At 37.6% G+C, this 24,854-nt stretch overlaps 1 protein-coding gene across 2 annotated transcripts in view; it reads right to left on the minus strand.

The window, feature by feature from the left end:
- The window catches only part of COL6A5 (collagen type VI alpha 5 chain), a 149,733-nt gene that overhangs the window by 9,684 nt on the left and 115,195 nt on the right, over nt 1-24,854 (minus strand). For both annotated transcript variants that reach the window (XM_032143610.2, XM_032143609.2), the window contains exons 34-39: nt 22,973-23,066; nt 21,763-22,422; nt 19,003-19,093; nt 15,741-15,952; nt 1,934-2,620; nt 451-547 (exon numbers count right to left, since the gene is read on the minus strand). In XM_032143610.2, coding sequence (XP_031999501.1) covers nt 451-547; nt 1,934-2,620; nt 15,741-15,952; nt 19,003-19,093; nt 21,763-22,422; nt 22,973-23,066 — 1,841 coding nt within the window. The remainder of the gene's footprint in view (nt 1-450; nt 548-1,933; nt 2,621-15,740; nt 15,953-19,002; nt 19,094-21,762; nt 22,423-22,972; nt 23,067-24,854) is intronic.

A 24,854-nucleotide genomic window follows, 5' to 3' on the forward strand; every position in this document is an offset into this window, starting at 1 on the left:
TACTTTATAAAATCAGACTTGAAAGAAGCCTTCCTGCCAATCTTCATACGTGTTTTGCTTTCTAAATGGCCAAATGTTTTGTTTTGTTTTTTATGTTTTTATTCTGCTCTAAAATTGTTACATGGAATCTTTGATATAAGTTTTCTGTTTTGGCAGTACCCAATATTGGAGTTATGCTATCTACTTACTGAGAAGGTACTAACAGGAGGGTATTTTTGGTAAAAGAAACAGAAATGGAGCATAGTTCTTTCAAATATAAGTTCTGTTCTATCTGCGATTAATTTCAGACCTATGCTATCATCACAAATGAGTAGCATTTAAAACACACACACACACACACACACAAACACACACTTGGATCTTGAAAACTAAAATGCTATTCATTTCACAGTTTTCTTAAGAACTGTTTCCAGTTGTGGTATTAACCAAATTTGGAATTTCTCAACTCACAATACAGTGTTTTCTGTGATACCATTCTCTGGGTTGGGAGAGGTCATGTTAACACATGTGGCTTTCATATCTTTGGTGGGATATTTGTTGATGGCACCTGGAGAGAGAGTGAGCTGGTTAGTCTAAATTTTACCCATCTACATTATTATCTCACCCAAAGTCAGCTCATCTTTTCATGTGGTTGGCAGTGTTTTCAAGAATAACTTTTATAACAGACTTGGCAAAATAGGCACACTCTGACATGGAAATTCTTTGTTCTTGGCAAAGTCAAGAAGATACAGCCAGTCATTGAATAAATAATTCCAATGCTTTATCACAAATTTGTGATATAATTTAAGGACATCTCTAAATTCTTTCTATCATTTGTTTCTCTCCCTATAAAAGGAGGATCTTTCTAGAAGACTCTATTTTTTAAAAAATTATTTATTTTTTTATTTTTTAACTTATACTTTAAGTTCTGGGAGAAGACTCTATTAGCTATTGAAATTGTCTGCCCTATTTATCTTCGGGTTGGGAGAAGGCACATTTTTACTTGCTACTAAACATAACTGCTAAATTCCAAGATTCCTGCGAACTTTGTAAGCCCTTGGGCTTTATGCATGCCAGAAAACCTGCAACCTTGTGATTCTCTAGTAAGCTTGCAGGAGCTGCAGAGACCATTCAATGTAGCCTCTGCCATCTTCCTAATTCCCAGCACAGGCTAGGACTTGTTTGATGTTACAAGGTTTTGGATGTGCTGCTATATGCATGTCTAAAGTCATAGCACATGGGCAGACGCTGGGGCAGCCACCCTCAAAGCCCCACTGTGTAAAGACACCCTAAAAAATCCCTGCCAGCTGTCTGGCATGGAGGCTCTAGAGGAGATTTGTCCCTATGGCTCATAAGAATTCAAGTCAGAACTTAGGTTAATTTATAATGACAAGACAAAATAGAAGTCCTTGGAGTAGGTGGAGGGCAGTGTCAGTGTGATATGATTTATTACAGCATTACACCTTGCTAAGGGTTTAGTAATTAAAGTATGATTTACTAGACAACAGCATAGCCCTGTGGTCAGAATGTGAGGGGCTGAGTCTAGAATTTACCAATTATTACTTGTGAGATTTTAAGCAGTTTATTTGACGTTTCTGAATCTCAGTCTTTTCACTTGCAAAATGGAGTTATTAATACTTTCCTCTGAGGACTGCACTGAAGATTAAATGACACAATCAATTTAAAGAACCTGCCACATAGTAAACACAGGTTAGGGCTAAAGGGCACTTTTCCTCCATTTGAGGATTTCCTGGCTAAAACTTTGGCAGTGCAGCAGCAAGGCTCATGGTCAAAAAATCTGGGACTTTTCTCTGAGATTTTTTACTGCCTCCTATTCACTTATACTCTACCACTCTTAACTGAAGTGAGGATCATTTTACTAAGTCTGCTGATGGACTGTACACAGAAACATTAAATCTATTGCGAAGGCAATCAAAGAGAATTAATGACTTACGTCTGATTAAATGGACAAATGGCTTGACAAACTTAATGATATAATTCCAATCTGGCTTGTGGGTTCGGCCAAGTTGGACCAAGTGATGATCCAGAGGGTGGCTGGCTAATTCTTCTAATTCCTTGTCATTGTGTTTAGGGCCAAAGGAAAACACAAATATGGAGTAGCCTTGACACTTGGCTCTCAGAGACACATTCCTTAAGACTTCTTTGTCTAAAGGGTTGGTTTCGCCAGCAGATATTACAAAGATAACTTTGTTTTTCCTCAGATTAGGGGTTCCTACAAAGACATTGTCAATTGTCCACTGCAAGGCATGGCCAATAAAAACATCTCCATTGAGCAGTTGAGAGTCTTGGAGATGATGTTTCATTTGGTGTATACTGTTATAAGTAACCAAATCAAATTCCAGGTAGACAGGGCATTCTTCAGTGTTAGGCATATAGCCTGGGGGAGAGTAGCTCAGGACAGCAACCCTGTCTCCTAAGGTGGAGGTCAGTGGAGCGGGGGCGATGTGAAAGTAATCAAGCACTGAGGTTATAAAAGCTTTTACTTCCTTAAACTCATCACTTCCTACTCTTTGGGAAGTATCTATGAGGAAAGCCACATCCATGTAATATTCTTGAAGAGAGACATCTCCAGGTTCATAAGTATGATCTGGTTCTTCTTTTCTGCCATAATTTTCATGTCCTGCAACAGAATAACTCAAGTCATTCTTTTTAATAGAAAGATAAGCTTGGAGCTCCTAGTCATAGATGGCAAATACACAGCATGAGGGTATTACCATGCTGCATTTCCATACTCATGGCAGACATCAATAATCACATTGCTTGTTCCCAGATGCACCCTCCAAATCTGTACCGACATAGCGCATGCAGAGCCATTACCATTTGACATGTATTGGCACATAAGAAAAAACTCATTTGCTATCCTATCTCAGATCTTTGTGAAAGGATTGATTTATCCTCCAGCTATTTTAATATGAAAGATGAGAAACACTCACTTTTAATGTACTCCACATGGCTAAAAAATTTGAAGTACACATGTGCATGCAATTTAATTATATGTAATGACCTCAAGAGAAAGTATAGATATTAAAGCTACATTTATTGGTGGCAAAAGCACAAAAACCTTTATATATGTGTTCGAAGTATGCACCATAGAGCAATGGCATGAGAGCAAGTATAAACAAGTGCTGATTTTGGAATCTAAATGCTGTGTGAGATATGACATACTCTAAGAACCTGGTACTCAAAGTGCCTGCAAACAGTTCATCAGCCCATTTTAAGGTAAGGAGTTTGCACCATGATGTAAGTCAACTAAATTACTAAGCACACTGATTAGTTCAGCTGACATTTATTTATTTATTTATTTTCATAGCAAGACTTTATCCTTGAAGAAAACATTGCCTTGATTTACATTCTGAGGCAAGCTTCTTATCTTGCTACAGATGAGCACTTCAAGTAGCTCTGCTCTAAGCCTAAGGGATCATGAAGCCTGTCTACAATCATATGAATGATGGCTGATTGGTGAGGCGTCAACAGGAAAAGACAGTTCGGAAAGACAGGAAGTAGATGGCCAATGTTCTTTGCTTCTATGAAAGAAGTGAATTTGTGAACCTAATCAAGCAAAAAGTAGATTTTTAACTGCCAGAAATTTATTGATCTCCATTTCTACTCAACCCTTTATTAGATACTTTTACATTAATTTTCACAACAACAAATGAGTCAACCTGCATTAATGCTATAAGCCTAATATAGAAATAAAATGCCAGAAAAATACTCCACCAACATGGGTGAAGCTATTAACAGTGAAATGCTATATTAGATAACTTTTGATGGTTAAATGAGCCCTGCCTTCCAGTATAAATTCCATATTATCTCTTTAAAAATCTATTGTTGGATTTAACTTGCTAACATTTTCTTTACAATTTTGCATCTGTGTTCACATCCTTGTGAATGATGTTCTGTGGTTGGTCGGTAGTTTCCCTTTCGTGTAATGTCTTTGTCTAGTTTTGGTATCAGGATAATCTGGCCTCAAAAAATGAGTTGGGAACATTCCAGATCTACTCTTCTAGCTATTTTGAAATATGCAATAAATTATTGTTAACTGGTGTTAACTTTAAAATATATAATAAATTATTGTTAACCATGAGAACACTAGATCTTATTCCTTCTAATAAGTATTCTGTGTCCATTAACCAGCTCTTCTTTGTTCCCTCCTCCCTATTAGCCTTCCTAGCTTCTGTTAACCACCATGTTATTCACAGATATCCCAATTATCCAGATTTGATCATTATACATTGAATGCTTCTATCAAAATATCACATGTACTTCAAAAATATGTACAACTATTATGTATTCATAAACATTAAAAATAATAAAATGAAATAAGTGAGTCGTAAAATATTCCCTTTTCTTTTATGTTCTGGAAGAGTTTTCATAGAATTGGTATTATTTCTTCTTTAGATTTTTAGTTGAATTCACCAGTGAAATCATCGATACCTGGAGTTTTCTTTATGGGAAGATTTGAACTACAAATTCAATCTCATTAATAGGTATAAGGCTACTTAGGTTATTTCTTCTTGAGTAAGCTTTGGTAGTTTATACATTGCAAGAAATTTGTGTATTTTACCTAAGCTGATTTGTATGCAAAAGATTGTTCATAATATTCTCTGGTTATCCTTTTAATATCCTTGGAATACATCTCCCCTCTCATTTGTGATATTGGAAAGTTGTGTCTTCTCTTTCTTCTTGGTGAGTTTGATTATAGATTTATCAATTTTATTGATCTTCTCAAAGAAACAACTTTTGGGTTGACTTCATTGTTTTTCTTTTTTCAATTTCACTGAATTCCACTTTATTTTCAGTATTTTCTTTCTTCTGCTTACCTTGGGTTTATCTGGTTCTTCTTTCTCTGATTTCTTAAGGTAGAAGTTGTGATCATTGATTTGAAACATTTCTTCTTTGTCAATATAGGCATTTAATGCTATTTATTTCCTCCTAAGTACTGCTTAAGTGGAACCTCAAATTCTGGCATATTGATTTTATTTTCTTTTATTTCAAAATATTATACTTTCTAATGTCCGTTTTTATTTATTCTTTGACCATAGACTATTTAAAATTGCTTTATTTAGTTTCCAAATACTTAGGGAGTTCTCAAAGATCTTTCTGCTATTGATTTCTAATTTAATTCTGTTTTGGTCAGAGAACACATTTGCTATCACCTGAATCCTTTAAAATGTTGAGCATTGTTTTATGGTCCACAATATGGTCTATCTTGGTAAATGTTTCATGTGCACTTGGAAAGATTATATATTCTACTGTTGGTGGAGTGTTCTACAAATGCCAGTTAGGTCAAATTAGTTGATAGTGTTGCTCAAACCTACTATATTCCTGCTGATTTTTAATCAATTATTGGGAGAAGATCCTGAAACTAACTAGTACTCTTTTCATTTTTTAAATCTTTTTTTTCTTTGTGTTTCATTTTGGAGAATTTGTATTGCTATGTTTTCAAGTTTGCCAATCTTTTTGTTTTGCCAAGTCTAATCTGCCATTATCCCATTCAGCACATCATTCCTCTTAGACACAATGATTTTCAACCCTGCAAATTCTATTGGAATCTTTTTATATCTTTCATGTGTCCACTTAACTTTTTAACATATTGAATACCGTTACAATGACTGTTTTGATATCTTTGCTAATTCTAACATCTGTGTCCGTTGTGGTTTGGTTTTGAGTGATTATACTCTTCATTATGTTTTGTGCTTTTCTGCTTCTTATGCCAGACATTGTGAAATTTTCCTTGTTAGGTGTGAAATACTTTTGTATTCTTGTAAATATCCATGTGCTTAGTTCTGGAAGGCAGTTAAGTTGCCTGGAAAGAGTCTGATCCTTTTGGATCTTGCTGTTATGATTTGCTAGATGAGTCTAAAGCAGTGGTTAATTCAGGGCTAATTATTTCCTATTACTGAGCCAAGACCTTCCTAAGTTTTCTCCCCATTACTATGTGAATTATGTTCTTTTCCAGTCTTGCTGGTGGGAAAAAAAAAACCATGATTCCTAGCCCTGTTGAGCAAATGGCACTATTTTAAGAGGGTTCTTTCCCTGGTCTCGGGTAATTCCTTCACATGCATGTGCTGTTAATACTCTCCTGAATAACCCAGGGAGACCCTCGCAGACCTCTGGGGTTTACTCTCGGTGCAGTTATCCCTCTCTGGTATCCCACCCTGTCAGCTCTCACTGCCTTGGTCTCCCTGTTCTCTCAGCTCTGACTCCTCAGCTCTAGGAGCTCACTGGGCTCCTCCTCAATGCTTTCTTCTTGTACCATGTCCTGAAAACACTCAATGCTATATGCTGGAGCACTTGTAGAGTTCATCTCATTTGTTTCCCTTCTCTAAAGATTACTGTATTTCATTTCCTAATGTCCAGTGTCTTAAAAGTTGTTATTTCCTTTATTTTGTTTGCTTTCTTTTGTTTATTACAGTTGTGAGGTAAATCCAACTTCTTTACTCCATCTTGGGCAGTTCTGAAAGATGAGAACTGACCATCTTGTTTGAGATGCTTCTTTTCCTTCTTACAAAGGACTAAGAATTGGTCATATATACACCACATTCTTCCTTTATCAATAAATACATTTCTAGTAATTGAACAGGATTTTGCATTACACAAGCGTGTTTGAAATTTATGGGCCTCCTATTCTCCACCAGGAACCCAGTGGCAAACTCTTCTTAGAATTTCTGGTCAAGATTGAGGTCCCTGATTAAACAACCAAACATGAAACTAGAAGTGCAGACCACAGCATATATTTTATATTCTTTGTACATCACCACCAAAAACACTTCTAGAGTTCTCAGCCATAGTGTGTTAGGAATTGTGAGGATTAATTAAACGAACATTTCTAACTTTTTGGAGTTTGATCCTTTTTGGAGTTTTGGAGTTGACTAACCATTACCTGCGATGTTACCATGATCTCTGTTTTTCAACTACAGCATTTCAGTTTCTTTAAAAAGGCCAACCAACACACTTTGTTAAACATAAAGAAAAGCACTGCTGGGTGTGGTGGCTCATGCCTGTAATCTCAACACTTTAGGAGGCTGAGGTGGGAGGATTGCTTGAGGCCAGGGATTCAAAATAAGCCTGGGCAACATAGTGGACCCATCTCTACAGAAAATTTAAAAAATTAGCTGGGTGTGGTGGTGTGTGCCTCTAGTCTCAGCTACACTTGAGAGGCTTAGGCAGGAGGATCACTTGAACCCAGGAGTCTGAGGCTGCACTGAGCTGTGATCACACCACTGCATTCCAGCCAGGGCAACAGAGCAAAATCCTATCTCTAAAAAGAAAGAAAAAGAAAAAGAATTTCATAAATGTTCTAGTAGAAGCAAAAGGATTAACTTACCATGTTAGTGAAATATTGTTTTCTGCAAGCCCATACCAGAAATATTACTGTTTTTTCCAGTTTTCTCTTTATAAATAAGCAAAATCTCAATCCTTTTCTAAAATATCCCTCAGAACTATTTTCTAAAGAGGTATATTTCATCTACGAAATGTCTAAAAATAGGTCACCTCCCAACTTACAGGACTAGCATGAGAATCACAGAAGCTAAATGTGGATGATGTACCTTGAAAACTCTAAAATTTAGTCAAAGGTGTGATTATTCTACTTGGAGTCTAAATTCATCTTACTTAGGGAGACAAGGTCTTCAAAAATATTTTCTTTCAAGATAATCTGGCAGAAGTGTGGATAAAACATATCCATAGCTCACAATGGTGCTGTGTATTTTCTGGAAATGTCAACTCAGCCAAATTCTCATCTTCAACTCTGTGAAAGAATTTCCTTAGAATGGCAGAGGAAGGGGAGCTGGCTTGCTTTCCTATGGGCAAGACTTGGAAGGAATTAGGGATTCAGCAGAATTTCCAGGGAAGCACCCCCAGAGAGTAGCCTCACTTTGGCCAATGACTTAAGCCACAGCACCAGATGTGCTCCAGTAACATTAGGGAGAAGTGGGGGTGGAAAGGAAACTTAGAGAAGGAGACTTTGAAGGATTTGGGCCACCTGGACTGGGATTAGATATGCTGTGAGGCTGTTATGCTGCCTTTCATAGCATTTGTGGGAAATCTCAAGATATGCATGAGTTATCCAGTGGCCTGCTTTGAAATTTGTTCAGGGGCCAAAATTAACCATGTGTTCTTCATAGGCAAGCCACATGTACAATTGAGGCTACTTGATGTGCGAGGTTCTGTCCAGATGAACTGTAGCTAATATTTTTCAAGTTGACATTTTTTATAATGACTTCCCATGAAATTAACAGTACTTTCTTTTGGCTTTTCTACTTTCTTAGTATTTAATCAAACATTCAGTTTGCTTCGGGTCTTGTGCTCAGCTCTATGCTTGTCTTCTTTCATTTAATCTTCCTTGAAGCACTATGAGAGTAGAATAATCATTTCCATTTTACAGATGAGCAAACCAAGGCTTGGAAAGGGTGAATAAGTTGGCTAAGAAAGGATGGCCGATAAGTGGTAGAGGAAGGATTTGAACCCAGCTTTGTCTAGCTCCTTCAGAAGAACTGGTCATTAGAGATGAGATTCTAGCAGAAATGTGAAAGGACCCATCAGCCAGCTCACTTATGGCCCTGGGACCTGGTGTGAAAAATGTGCTTGTTCCTTCTGATTGAAGCCACCAGAGAACGTTTTCTTCCAAAAGTAAGCAACTATATATGAATTAAATGCAATTTGTAATTTTTCTCTTCTTAGGCATTGTAGAACAGTGATTATCAGCAGAATATTCAGTTTCAGTCCTGCCTCTGTCATTTGTTAACTTCGTGACCCTGAGTTTTGTCCATGCCTCAGTTTTATTATCTTAAAAATATGTAATAATATACTACAACCTTACAAGGTTTTTGAGAAAATTAAAGTTTGCACCATGCTTTGCATATCCTAATTACTCCACAAATATAATTTTTAGAAAGAAACAAAGAAAAGTCTCAGGCATCTGAAAATCCTTCCCATGACGGTATATTATCCAAACCAGGACTTCCACTGAAAAAAGCAAAGTCAGCTGGTCTAGCTTAGAGACAAGTGTACAGATGCTCTCAGAAACGAGAACTCTTATTCTGTTGTGTTGACGCGTGCTTAACTTCAAGGAGTAGGCAATCATTCATACACCTCTCCACTTATCACTGCCACCCCAGGCCCATCACCCTTCCTGTCTGGTAAAGTCACTGGTCAAGTTCTAAAGGCACGTGTTGGGGCAACAAAGGAGGCAGGCACAAATATGTATGTATCTAATGGGTGTCATTGATTTTATGCCTAAGGGAAATATAGACACATTAAAAATTATCTTGTTTTGCTGTTTGAAGTCCTCTTCCCTCATTTACCTGGATAAGTAGGAATGACTCTCTTAAAATAGCTTTCATCCTTTTCTCCGAAGACTTAGAATTCATGTCTTTTTGGCCTAGACTTTTCTAGGTGGCACTTAGATGATAAAAGTGAGTCTTGTGGGTCATTTCACACTCTGAAACAGTAGTCTGCAGAAAGGGACCAGCACACTGAGAAAAGGCAATGCATGCCTTAGGAGTCATTTATACCCAAATGACCTAGGATATGGCTCGTTGGTTTTACTGGAGTTATTCTGTGCTCCATGCTTCTGGATGAGTTTATAAGAAGGTTTTTTTAAAAAAAATTTTTTTTAATTTAAATTAAAAAATAGAACTGTGCCACCAAAACTATTTAAAAATTATTCTCCCAAATGATTACATGATTTAGTTTATATTCAAATTTGGCCATTTATTCCTCATTTGTAAACGCAAAAATGACCATCACCAGGCAACATGGCATACATTGTTAAAAGTCGGCGTTTTTGTGTTGATGGTCATGTTTTTGAATCCTGGCTCTGCCACTTACAAGCTACATTAATTTGTGTGAGGTTCTTAACCTTTGCATCAGTGTCTTCATTTGTAAAAGGAAATAATGATAGATTTAATTTAATAAAGATTAAATAAAATCATGTCTATAAAGTGCTTATATGGTGGCTGGCCCATGGTTGCCCTCAATAAGCAGTAGCTTCTGTGATTACTATTATTCCTCATTCATTGTTCATCAGTCAAGTGATACAGTATATGCAATACTTTGAAAAGTGTCCTGCATAGAATAAATATTGATCCTCCCAAAGCATGCCACTTTTTTTTTTAAATGAAGTCAATACTTCCTGAATTGTAGTAGTCATTTTTTGTACACACAGAATATACCTGACAGACGAAAAGCTTCTTGAAGACAGAGCTTATGTCTGAGTCTTTTTTTAAATCTCCCTAATTTCCCCAAAAAGTCCACTTTAGGGTTTAATTCAGAACAGGAGCCAAAGACATATTTGTTATATGAAAGAATGTCTGAATAGTTAAGGAAAAATCTATGCAAAAATTTAAGAGTCTTCATATAGTAAGCCCTCTATGAGGGCTGCCATCATCCAACCAACTTGCCGTCACCACAACCGCCACACCTGTCACCACCACCACCACTCTCACTACCACTCCACCATCATATCTTACTTCTATCACCAGTACCACCACCACCACCACCACTGGCATCATTACTATCACCTCCTCACTATCACCATCATCACTATCACCATCAACACCACCCCACCTTCATACTTTTATCTCCATCACCACCATCTCCACCACCACCAATATTACCACCACCACCACCCCACCACCCACCTCAACCACAACCATCAGCAACAGCAAACACCTTCACTACCATCATCTTCACTACCACCATGACCAGCACCAACACTATCATCACCACCGCCTCCATCACCATCACCACCATTGTCACCTACTTAATACTTCAAGTATCCACATTTTATTCCATTAGAAAGGGTAACATAACATAAAATGTCACCAATACTCTAGAACATTCATCAGTTGCAACAAATGATTGCACAAAACATACAGAAGCAACATCAGTGTACGTCTGAATTCAGATAGTCCACTTATTCTGAACCCTCAGTTTACATTCATCTTGTTCACATGTGAAACCTTCACGGAAGACAATCAAAACTATAATGATAATATTAATAACAAATTGCCAAGCAAAAGGAAATGTAACCATCTCAGTCTACAGCTTAAAATGAGGTAATGGGAGACTCAGTTTATTCCACAAAGAGCAACACGGTGGTTGAGATTTCTTAATGATTTCATAAAACATGTTATTAAAATCCAGACATTACTACAATTCTGCTGCTGATTTCTTCTTTGAAAAGTGTACTGATAGGAAAGCAGAACATTTAGCTGATGTTCCTTGGATGACTCAGAAGCCAATACTGCTGCATTTTATTCCAGTGCAGATTTAAATTTAGCCCAAGTAAAAATATACATTCAAGTCTGATACATGACAGCAAAATTTAGAAGCAACCCAAGTGTTCAAAAAAAAGTAAATGGTCAAATACATGCATTCATTCATCAAAAGGAACATTTTGAGTACATTTTAAAAATCAGTATGAAGCTTACAGCAATAAAGAAAATGTTGTGACATAATATCATGTGAAAAGCAGGATATGCAATTAAATAAAACTGTAAACCTATATGCCTATGGAAAAACAAAAGAATGTATTCTGCATTAAAAATAATTTGTTAAATTGTTTGATTTGAAACTTGGTATTTGAATTTTTATACGGTATAATAGTACTTTTATCATTTGTAAAAAAAATATAGTAGAATCTTGGACGTGTAATAAGGGAACAGTGGACAGGGTGTAGAAGTAGAGAGCCTGTCTAGTGAGTCTGCCAGTTCCATAAACTTGGGGGCATGAGGTTTCTTCTAAAACATTTCCCTTAAAAGTGACTTGATAATTCATTGTTTTCAGGAGCTGTCCTGTGCATTGGAGAATGTTTAGCAATGATCTGTTTACTAGATGCCAGTAGTGTCCCCCAGTTTTGACAATAAAAAAATGTCTCCAGATGTTGCAATATGACCCCTCGGGTGGGGTAGGGCAGAGCTGCTCCCAGGTGAGATTTTACCAGGTCATCACTAATACCCTTCCAGTTCTATTATCTTACGATTAATTCAAAGCAAAAAATAAATATATTGGCTCTAAAAACAAAACAATTTATAAATCAGAATAAGAGTAAAGTTAGAAAAATTAAAAAGAAAAACAAAACCTGTGTAAATTCCCTAAAGCATAATTCCAGCCTAGTCTGAAGGCTCAAGGGTTGCTTCTCATTTCTTAATGAGCTCATTGAAAAGAACATCAGTTGAAGTTATCCTAAGGCCTGGGGCTGCTTAAAGCTAGGAGCAGGCCCTAGGCTGAGTTTGGGTTGGTATTTAAAACGTGTTACAAATTATCCTGTTTTTTAATTCTGAAAGTAGATTAGCTGTATCTTAAGTACTGGTTAATACAGCATTTAAAAAACATTTCACAAGAAAACATCTGCAAGCATAGTACAGCATCTTTGACGAAAGTGCTAATTTACCAGTGGGTCAATAGTTGCAATTTAATTAGAATTAAACTACCCATTTTAAAATTACATAATTTCAAAGAACAAAGTGCATTCTGTTGGCAAGTAATTAGAAGGGACTTCATGTTGCAAGGGATTTTTATATGGCAGATGTTACGTTCAAAAAGCCTGTTAGTATCTCTAGATAATCTCTACATATTTAGATCTTAAGTGTGTTTTGTCAGATAGACGTCGGATGGATAGATGGATGTTCTTGAATAAGATAAAATTATAATCTACTTCACCTGGAACTCTTTAGCAACACAAATTCTCATTTCTATTCTGTGATTCTAGATACCCAATTGTTTTCAGCTCCATTGAGAGCACAGATTAAATTTGGCACACCAAAATGGTCAAATGTGCAGTGGCCCTTTAACTTCTGCCTATATCAGAATCACCTGAGCTCCTTGTTAAAACCCAGATTGCTGAGTCCTGCTCCCAGAATTTCTGATTCAGTAGTCTGGGACAAGTGCTGAGAATCTGCATTTCTAATGAGTTCCCAGGTGATGCTGATGCTGCTTGCATAGGAACAACACTTTGAGAACCACTGACATAGTTGATCTCAAGCTTGAGGGCATACAAATACTACCTACAATGGTTATAAAGTTTGTAGCTTTCTCCTCCTCATTCATACTCCTAAATATGAAACAGTAGTTATCAGGAGAGCTTAGGAATCTGTGCTTATAATGAGCTTCCAGATAATTCTGATATAGGTTGTCCTTGGGCTCCTCTAAGTAAAAGGAGGGCCAGGAAAGGTGATAGAATTGAAGATAATTTCAATTCAAACCAGAGCAGATGGGGAGAAGCAGAGAAAGATGCATAGGCAGGAAGATAGTCAATGATTGTGCTTCTTTTGAAAGCAGGTGATATACAATTAATTGCCAGCTCACAGGACTCTGGGTACTAAAAATTTCTTACGTGGTTAAGATTCCTGACTTTTCCCAGCCTCTCAGTTCAAGGGCAGAAAGATCAGCCATCAGCCATAAGAATTAGATTATGAATGGGTAACAAACACAGCATATGGAGGTGCTTATGAAACTTATCAACCTTTTATTTGTGCCATACATCTGGAACTTATCAAAGCTCATTTCTGAGTGACTGAATAAAATATCTGAACTATAACTCACTCTACAGACAGCACACTATACAGAAAGCTCTCAGCAGTTTTTGGCAACTGGCTAAAGATGATTGAAAGAAAGAAAAGAATAGCACAAAGTTCCTAGAAAACACTTATGATCTGAGACTCATATTTATTTTAAAGGATGAAAAAATACACATTATCCTTCCATCTCAAACGCTCAGTGTTTCCAGCCTATCCCAGCCTGACGTAATCATCCCCAGAACTCTCAGCATTCTTCAACTCACTGTAGGAGAAACTGGGTGGGGTAGGATTTACATTTTTTTCCCTGCTAGAGCTATGAACAATTATTTCTTCAGCCAAATGGGACCTTACACTAACTATACAGATCTTGATTCTCAGAGAGCTGAAAAAAATCAATGAAAAGTCTTTCTTCTATACTGAACATCAGTCATTAACAATGGCTGCAAAGACGCCCTTCTTTGCTTCGTTTCTTTCATATCCAGTCATATCTTGTCTTTCTTGAAAAGGTTCATGCTTCTAAATTACTAGACTTTGGAATGCTGAGCTCTAACAAAGCTATCACAAATGACAATTTGATACTCTAACCCTCTGCCAAAACACCTCTTCTTCTCTTTTTTCCCCTTTTTAAACCAAACCATAATAAATTATTGTACCTTGAAGGCTACTCTAATTTGCATGTCATTAAAATGAACATGCAAAATTAACATCCATTAAAAAGTACAAATCTTTAATTTTCTTCTTCAGGCTATGTCTACATGAAAATAAAAAAAGTTTTAACTAAAAAAAATACACATTTGAACGTCTTAATGCCACGGTACTACATATATCTAGTTTTACTGCATCACTTCTTTTTTTGAGCTAAGATGCCTATTTTTCAACTAATGATCGTCTTTTTTATCCTTAATTGTAGCTTCTACAAAGGTAAGTTTAGCTGTTTTAAAGATAAGGTTCAAATGAGAACACATGGACACAGGAAGGGGAACATCACACTCTGGGGACTGTTGGGGGGTGGGGGGAGGGGGGGAGGGATAGCATTAGGAGATACACCTAATGGTAAATGATGAGTTAATGGGTGCAGCACACCAACATGGCACATGGATACATATGTAACAAACCTGCACATTGTGCACATGTACCCTAAAACTTAAAGTATAATAATAATAATAATAAAGTGCTTAAAAAAAGATAAGGTTCAAATATTTATATTTCAGAAATAATTGTGGGGATGTAAGTGTTAAACCCAAGAAAAAAAATTTTATCCCAGGAAGCTACTAAGAATGAGTATTATAGTACAAAATTGGCCCCTTTTTCTCTTATACTTACATATTCTAACTACCATATGATACTTTTGGAACAATGCTTAAAATGCTGACATTCTGCCAAACAACCATTTTAGAAGATTCCAGATGTATAGGTGGAATGGCTGAATAGTCTCTTTGGAATTAAAAATAAATGCATTTTTAATGTATATGGATATAGAGTAGGTGTGTACATTTATGGGGTACATAATATGTTTTGATACAGGCGTGCAATGCATAATAATCACATCATGAAGAATGAGGTACCTCATTTAATATAGACATACTCCTTTGTATCTGATTTGTTTGAAATTATTACATTTTTACAAAAGTTATTGCTTTGCCATTAAAATGTGTACAGCAGGCATCAAGGGAGTTTATGTTCTATCGTTTCTGGGTACCACAAAAATAAAACATACTTTCTCATATTATCACAAATTCTGGAACACTGGCCAGGCCAGCTTTTAAAAGTCATTTTAAAGAGAATCGCTTGAACCCGGGAGGCGGAGGTTGCGGTGAGCCAAGACCACGCCATTGCACTCCAGCCTGAGCAACAAGAATGAAACTCCATCCCCCGGCACCAAAAAAAGTCATTTTAATCCCTCCTTTGCTCTGATGTTCACTATACTGCTTCCTTCTACATCATACTAACCTTCTAAACTGTGGATGCTAGAGAACTCGTAAGCTTGGTGAGAATATCAGGGACATTTCTGAGAGGTTCTATCAATGATCTCCCTAGCAGTGCCTGTCAGCATTCACTTCTTCAATTTCAATAAAAGTAGAAGTTGTATCTACCATAATGAACTTAAAAAAAAGTTGCTTTAGATACCAGCCTTAATTTATTTGATTTTCTACTAGTGTTAAAAGATGAGGATCCTGGCTATTTAAACATTTCCATCATGACTTTTCATTTTCTTACCAGAAGTGAGACTTGCAATTTCTGCAGATTTTTTATCTTTTTCATAATTGATCATTAATTTTTGTGGCTCAAACATTTGGCTTGGAAGGTAAACCAAATAGTCACTTCCATTGTCCTCTATCTTTACAAAAGGCGATTCTCTCCCAGAATTTAATTCTTGGCCAATGAAGCCATTCTCTCCTGAAAAATCCTCCTGTAGCTCAGTAATAAATCTAGAAGAAAAAAAAAAAAAACTTTAGGTGAGTCTAGATAACTTTAGAGAAGGAGGCAAATAAAACATCCTTAACATTTAACACAGTTATTTAATTATCTCCTTAAAAAAACAATTGGGTGGTGAAAATATAAATCCATTTCAATCAAATAATTCATTGAGATTCATTATACATATTATTTTTTAAAACTCTGATGAGATTTTCTACTTATTCTACCTTTTCTCACATCTTTCTAGAGCCTATTAAGTACTGCTTTGGAATAACCAAGTTTGGTATGTGCAGAGTTTTATTGTTTGCTTTTTTTTTTTTTGAGACAGGGTCTCGCTCTTTTGAGATGGGGTCACCCAGGCTGGAGTGCAGAGGTACAATCACAGCTCACTGCAGCCTCAGCCTCCTGGGCTCTAGCAATCTTCCTACCTCAGCCTCCTGAGTAGCTGGAACCAAAGATGCGTGCCACCATGCTGGGCTAATTTTTAATTTTTTGTAGAGATTGGTTCTTGCTATGTTGCCCAGGCTAGTCTCGAATTCCTGGGCTCAAGTGATCCTCCCTCCTCAGCCTCCCAAACTGCTGAGATTACAGGTGTGAGCCACCATGTCCAGCATTTGCAGAGTTTTCGATAAGTGAAAAGAAACTCACAAGCATTTGGAACAATCATATTATATCTCAGATTGATACCAATCACCATGGAAAATGCAGAAAATACTTAATCTACCAAGCACTGCTGTGAGAAAGTAAAATTATATAAAACATAACCCATATCAGTGCCTCTTAAAATAGTGTCTACATTTATAATCATAGCAGTTTAAGAGTTCTCTGTGATAATTTGAGAATTTTGTGTTTTGTTTGGATGATGTTACAAAACATATTCAATAGAAGTTTATTCTTGATTATGCAATTTTATGTAATTTCAATGTCCGTGTTTGCATTTGTATTTGATACTGATGTTTGGCACCCAGTAATATGATTTTAACTGTTGAGAGTTAATGAGGAGAGAAAGAAAAGTCAGATGTAATACGTAAATAATACATTCACACCAAGAGAAAATCAAGTGATATCATGTGTGATGGCACACTGTGTGAATAATTTTGCAGTAGTGCAGGTGAAGATATGTGGTGGGGAATCATGTCATCATGTAACAGAGTAGGCAAGCTGCATGTAGATGTTCTTCTGCAGCATGCACCATATTTTATATATTTTACCAACATTTACCCTTTTTTTTGGTTTTTAAAAATTCCATTTTGACAAAGAAGAATCATTCATTGGATTAAGTTAGTGTTGAAAATTTTTGTCTTACTGAGTTTGTCTAGATTTTATGTATTAACTTGTTTTGGTTTAACAGCTGCATAAGAACTATAAGTGTATAATATTTACAGCTAGATTTGTGTTTGTAAATGTTTAAATAACATTATAATATTTTGTCTACTGTCCTATAGGAATTGGTTTTCCTTGTAAATGACTTTATGATTTATTCAAGGTTGGGAAACACCGCTTCACATAAGATCAGTGCCACATTGTCCTTCAGAAGGTGTTGGCTGCTAGGCGCTTCCCTGCAAAATTACCAAATAAATGAAATCTGACATCAGAGGAACATATGCTTGCATGAATTCTGGAGAACTCACCTTTCCATTTTGCTCCTGGGTGTATCAAAGAGACCTTATCTGTACTGAGCAGCTCCTTTGCTTAATTGCAATTTGAGAAGATGGGGTGATTATGGGCCTAAACCTGGGCTTTCACAGGCTATAGTCAGGGAACTAAGCTCGAAGAAGCACATAGAAAAGAAGAAAGCAACCAAGACAGGCCACTTTCACTCAGTTTGAGGGCAAAGATTCATTCAGATTAATTCATTATATTTTTATTTAGGATATAATATCAAGGAACATTATTTATATGTGCAATTATATTGTGGAGTCTTTTATGCTAACTTTTGGGGATGAAACATGAATCATATGTAGCCTCAGACTTCAGCAAGATAAGACCTTGGGTAGGCCGTAATAAGTGCCTCAGCAGTGCTATAAAAAACAGCTATGGGTTTTGATGGAGGGTAAACATTGGCTACTGTTGCGGGAAGTCAGGGACCCCAAACGTAGGGACCAGCTGAAGCCATGGCAGAAGAACGTGGATTGTGAAGATTTCCTGGACATTTATTAGTTCCCCAAATTAATACTTTTATAATTTCTTGTGCCTGTCTTTACTGCAGTCTCTAAACATAAATTGTCAAGATTTCATGGACACTTATCACTTCCCCAGTCAATACCCTTGTGATTTCCTAGGCCTGTCTTTACTTTAATCTCTTAATCCTGTCATCTCGTAAGCTGAGGAGGATGTATATGTCGCCTCAGGACCCTGTGATAATTGCGTTAACTGCACAAATTGTAGAGCATGTGTGTTTGAACAATATGAAATCTGGGCACCTTGAAAAAAGAACAGGATAACAGCAATGTTCAGGGAACAAGAGAGATAACCTTAAACTCTGACCACCGGTGAGCCAGGCGGAACAGAGCCATATTTCTCTTCTTTCAAAAGCAAATGGGAGAAATATCGCTGAATTCTTTTTCTCAGCAAGGAACATCCCTGAGAAAGAGAATGTGCCCCTGAGGGTGGGCCTCTAAAATGGCTTCAATTTGGGTCATGAAAGACGCCCAGGGTTTCACTGAAAGGAGCAAGAGTCCCAGGCAGTGTGAAATGGAATAATTCACACAAGGCAGGTAAGAGTTCAGTGTGGCCAGAACTCATGGTTGGGAGAAATGAGAAGTGAGGTTGAGGTGGATTGAGGATAAATTGTGGGTTCTATTCTGGGGTAAATTTCAATACAGGAATTTCTGAAGAAACCATGAATTTAAAGGCAAAATTGTAATAAAGCTTATGATGTTATAAAAACAAATTGGAAATCATACTTGATATGTAGTTTCTGCTATGGAAAATGGAACACATAAAATGTCTACTTCAGAGACCTTGTTAGCATCCTCAACCTAATAAAGTGTGATTAACCAGTTATACTCCCATCAGCCAATTAACAGTCACTTGTAAATATAAGAGCTTTCTAACTTACTGGAAACCATCATTTTGATTATTCTCTCCTTCTAAATTGATGAGTCTACAGGCATCCTCAAGCATCGGTGGTGGGTACTGATTGAATCCCCCTATTGAGAGAACAAAGTTATAGTTAGATTTTAAAACTGGAAATGATGTTTCCTATGTAAAGAGAATCCCAACAGGAATCCTCTTGAAGCAATTAATGTCACTAACATATTTCAGCAAAATTTGGCTGGGGTAAAAACAGAAAATAACAGTTAGAAATAGCACTCAAAATTTGATTTCAGAGTGTTTTAGCAGCCAAAGGATTACCAGAGTCATGGAAACAGACCTCCTCAAATTGTTCATCTAAGAGCTAGTTGTGATGCAGGGACACATGATTTTCACATGCTCAGGGTAACACAATCTAAGAGATACTCTATTCTGATTCATCAAAGGTTTTTCACCCAGACTTACGCTAACAGATCAAACAGAGACAAGGTAATGTTTCATTACATGATACTGATATCATTTCTGTGCTTCTGCACCCACTAATACTGATTCCTATGAGGAAAAAAATCACAGACAAGATTTTACCTTACTGGTATAAATAATATGCCTATTTATCCCCTTCCTGATGTTGTTCTATAAATTTTGAGATACTGAGAAGTATGTTACCCTGTCCCATTCTGGAAAATAAAAGATTTTAGTTAGAGGCCCTCAGCCATTGAATGATCCAAGGATCTATGAAAATATCTCAGATAACGTCTGTAGTTTTATAATAATCACATTTTTGAATTCTAAGATAAGCATTTTTTTCTTTTTTCTATTTCTTTAAAATGAAAATATATCTTCTGATTAATTGCATCTGACACTTACTGTTGGGTGGGCAAGAATTGTGATGCAGTGGTCATTGCCTGTGCATGTGGGAACAGCAAACATGCCAGCACCAAAACTTGTAGAATTGGGGATAGCAGTTTGAAAACATTCCCGTAAATACCAGCAGAGCAGTCTTTTCACTCCTACAAACCAAGCGGTTGTGGGAAGGCAGTGAATTGGGTGTGTTTAACACTTCCCAGGTGGAAGTCAAAAGTAGGCTACCTCTACATGATTGCAAAGCCCCTTAACAGCCCAGCATGACCAGCTTTGAGTTGTTTTATAGTCTTTTAAAAATGTTGCATAATCATCGATCTTAATGGCACAAAGAACAATGTTGCATAGAAAAAAATGGATACCAATGACTCTGAGCCAAGAAGTAGCTCACAAGAGTCAAATTCTGAATAAGAAGTTGTTTTAGGAATGCCTTAACCTGCCTATTTCACATAGATTTTCTTTTTATGCATGCACAGGAGTGATATATTTACTATACATCCAAAAGAACTCTTTGAATTGCTACAAAATAAAATGCTCTAATAGGAAAGTTGGTATCAGAATTTAATTAGAAACATTTTTTTCCTCTACATTATACAATTGAGGGCATCTTAGATTTAAAGAAATAACAGCGTTCCCAAGAGGGCAGTTATTGCATTCTTTAATTGAATATGAATCACAGGAGAAAGGTGGAGCTCTCCTTGCAATGAAGAGTGAATGCTCAAGACATTAACACCGTGGTGTTGTGGGGAGATCCTTTGAAAAGCAAGGAAACTGGGATTGTAGGGTGGTGGAATTAATTCCAGCCAAGTTTACTTCTAAACCTGTCAGATTTCCAGAAAGAAAAGGTTTAGCTCTGATTCTGTGGGATATTATGGAGAAGTGTTTCTCAACCTCAGTGCTATTGACTTTTGGGGATGTATTATTCTTTGTTGTGGTGGGGGGTCTGTCCTGTGAATTGTAGGATGTTTAGCAATATCCCTGACCTCTGTTTACTTGATACTCGTAGCATCCCCAAGTTGTGACTGCCAAATAATGCCTCCAGACATTTCCAAATGTCCCCCGGGGCAAATTGTGCCATATTGAGAACAATTACTCTAGAAGAGCATTTTCCCAAACCATCTGTGATAGAGGACAAGGTATTCTTATTTCTAGTTCTTTGTAGACTATACTTTTGGTCTATATCCTGTTCAATGAGACAGAGTCCACTGATCATGCAACTGTACGCTGCAGCAATCAAGTCAAATTGCCTTAAAAGTTTCTAGATGTTTAATCTCAATTTGTGTGTTTATTTCTTCACACATCAATCTGTAGCCTGGCACTCATCCAATGAGCAACCTTTTGTAGTGCACTGGCCTAGAGCCATGCTATTCAAAGTGTGATCCACGAACCAGCAGCATTGACATTACTGCAGTACCTGTTAGAAGTGTAGAATCTCAGGCTTCACCCTAGACATCCTCAGTAAGAACATCCTGCATTTTAACAAGATTCCTAGGTTATGTGCGTGCCCAGGACTTTGCTATCTTCACATCCTCACACAGGTCTCCAGGGTGTGCCGAAGTTGGAAATAAAACAGGTATAGCAAGTAAAACTTTTACTTGAATGTTCTTCTGAAATCACCTAACTGCTGCTAGAACTTCTTGAGCAAATGTGATTCATAAGACCTCTAGCCACTCTGTGGCTTTCTAGTGCTGAGAGTTTGGCTAAGAGACACAGTATCATAAAAAAAGGCCTCAGGCCTCGCCATTTTGTGACCAGGATATAAACAGGGTATAACCAGCAAATGATGCATTCCTGCCCCATCTCACCATCTAATTCATAAATTATATTTAGATTAGCTATAGACACAAAAATAGGTTATCAATACTATAATATTAACAAACACTAGCTTATTAAAACAAAGAAAAACAATGAAATAATAACTTACGCCTGACTGAGTATAAAAATGGCTTTAAGAACTTCACAATATAATTCAGATCTGGTTTATGCATTCTCCCAAGCTGTATCAGGTGTTGATCAAGTGGGTAGCTGGCTAACTCCTCCAGGTCATCCTTATGTGTAGAGCCCAGAGAAATCACAAATATGACGTAGCCTTGACACTTAGCCCTCAAAGCCATCGTTTTTACAAATTCTTTTCTCTCATAATTTTCTCCAGCTGAGACCACAAAGATGACCTTGTGTTTTCTTAGATAGGGTGTTTTTGGAAAGAGATTTTCAGTGATCCACAGTAGGGCACGACCAATTGTGGCTTCTCCACTTAGCTGTTGGAAGGAAGTCTGGATGTGATTCTTCATTAGGAGTTGGTTGTTATAAGTGATGAAATCAAACTCTGTTTTTACTGTACCCATCTTTCTCCTGGAACTTTCCCAAGGAGAATAGCTCAACAAGGCAATCCTATCACCAGAGTCTGAGATTAAAGGGTCTGAAGCAATGTTGAAGTTGTCAATCACTGAGCTCACCAAGGCTTTCACAGCCTTAAACTCATCCTTTGCTATATTCCGAGAATTGTCTATGAGGAAGGCTACATCCATGTGTGAATCTTCAGGTAAGAAAGCCTCTTGAATGCAAGCATTTGGAAAACATTTATCTGAAAACACACAGAGAGACACATCATTGGTTCAACACCGACCCAACAAGACACTTGTTTGAGATCTTCAAGTGACTCAGTGACTAATTACCAAGAATTATAATTTGATCAATATCTCTTTTATCTCACATAATTTAAATTAATGAGAAATTTTCAATGTCCCAGTACTTCTCTGGGCACTAGCAGACAATAAGGGAAGGGCTTCATTGAAAGCAGATGTAGGTAGCACATATACCTGCAGTGTACAAGTCATGTCCAAGCTCATTTAGAAAATATTTTTGATATTTTAGAGACTTCTGATACAAACTACCCAATTGTCCCCAAGAAATGCTACATTGGTTGGGATAATTTTCTAAACCAATTTTCACATTCTATGGAAACTCCAAACATTCCAGAGATTGAAACCATGACAAATGGTATTGAAAAACTAGAAAACTGAAAATAGAACCTATGATTAAAAATAGAAATCTCTGGATAAAATCACATTCAATAACTCATCTAGAAGGCATTTAAGCTCTTCAGCACAGTCAATTCTCTTCATTGGTCTTACCATAGCAAAGTGTACAGCGCTGAAGTCTCTCTAATGTTTGATTTTCCCCATTTGGAGGAACCGGAATCACCTGAAATGTTCCAGTGTTGTCAAACTGCATTGGAAAAGAAGTGAATGCATGTTTGCTCATTGTTTTACTATTAGGAAACCATTGTGCAGCCACTTTAAGGATTAGTTTAAAAAACACCCAACTAATCACTATTACCTTGCATTATAGCTCTTTGCTCCGTTCAGTGCATGTTCACACACACACACACACACAAACACACACACACACACACACACAATCCCCTGCTTATCCTAAACATAACACAAAAAGTATCTATAGAACAAGTATTATCAACCCTAGGTTATGATGAGAAAATTGCCATGAGATAACCTGACCAGATTCACTCACTGGGGCAAGTATTAAAATCTCTTACTTCCAAGCCTGCAATTCTGGACTAAATTTGTACACACTTCTGATTATGCACCAGCTGATTATACACCACATGCCAGCTTTTGAAGTTGGGCCCTGCAGAAATTGTATGTTCCCAAGCTTCCTTTGGCCTCCGTGGGTAGTGATCCCAACTATTTCCAGTCCACTCTATCTAGAAGGCATATCTCTCAGTTGTCAAGAGGACCCTCTAAGTCACAAATTCCACTTAAAAGTCTATTTCAAAAAGCAATGGACAGAATTTTATTCAAAATTCCTGGTGGTACACTGTCTGATTTCTTATTTCCTGATTACTTTTTAAAATACTTTAATACTCACTGTAATGGGAAATATACAGCACTCATTCATTCATTCAGTGAGTCAATAACTCTTTATTGGGCATTTACTCTATGTGAGGCACCATGCAAAACGGATACTTTTATTATGAAAGAAATCTATCATTCCCAGGTGGTGAGGAGGCTATCTCTCCATCAACAAAGAGGTTCATGCTTTTTCTCTTTCTCCCTGAGCAAATTAAAGGGCTATAAAAGCCAAACCCTCTGTTTTTCTGTAAAGTGCTGAATCAACATTGAAAAATATTTATAATCGAGGGTGGAGCCAAGATGGCCGAATAGGAACAGCTCCGGTCTCCAGCTCCCAGCCCCAGCGACACAGAAGACGGATGATTTCTGCATTTCTGCTTGAGGTACTGGTTTCATCTCACTAGGGAGTGCCTAACAGTGGGTGCAGGACAGTCGGTGAAGCGCACTGTGCGCGAGCCGAAGCAGGGCGAGGCATTACCTCACTCGGGAAGTGCAAGGGGTCAGGGAGTTCCCTTTCCTAGTCAAAGAAAGGGGAAACAGACGGCACCTGGAATATCGGGTCAGTCCCACCCCAATACTGCGCTTTTCCAATGGGCCTGGAAAACGGCACACTAGGAGATTGTGTCCCGCACCTGGCTCGGAGGGTCCTGTGCCCACGGAGTCTCGCTGATTGCTAGCACAGCAGTCTGAGATCAAGCTGCAAGGCGGCAGCGAGGCTGGGGGAGGGGCGCCCGCCATTGCCCAGGCTTGCTTAGGTAAACAAAGCAGCCAGGAAGCTCGAACTGGGTGGAGCCCACCACAGCTCAAGGAGGCCTGCCTGCCTCTATAGGCTCCACCTCTGGGGGCAGGGCACAGACAAACAAAAACTCAGCAAGAACCTCCACAGACTTAAAGGTCCCTGTCTGACTGACAGCTTTGAAGAAAGTAGTGGTTCTCCCAGCACGCAGCTGGAGATCTGAGAACGGACAGACTGCCTCCTAAAGTGGGTCCCTCAGCCCTGAGCAGCCTAACTGGGAGGCACCCCCCCAGTAGGGACAGACTGACACCTCATTCAACCGGGTACTCCTCTGAGACAAAACTTTCAGACGAACTATCAGACAGCTGAATTTGTGGTCTCACGAAAATCCGCTGTTCTGCAGCCACC

Source organism: Hylobates moloch, unplaced genomic scaffold (genome assembly GCF_009828535.3).
Source record: "Hylobates moloch isolate HMO894 unplaced genomic scaffold, HMol_V3 SCAFFOLD_22, whole genome shotgun sequence".
In the NCBI taxonomy this organism is placed as follows: domain Eukaryota; kingdom Metazoa; phylum Chordata; class Mammalia; order Primates; family Hylobatidae; genus Hylobates; species Hylobates moloch.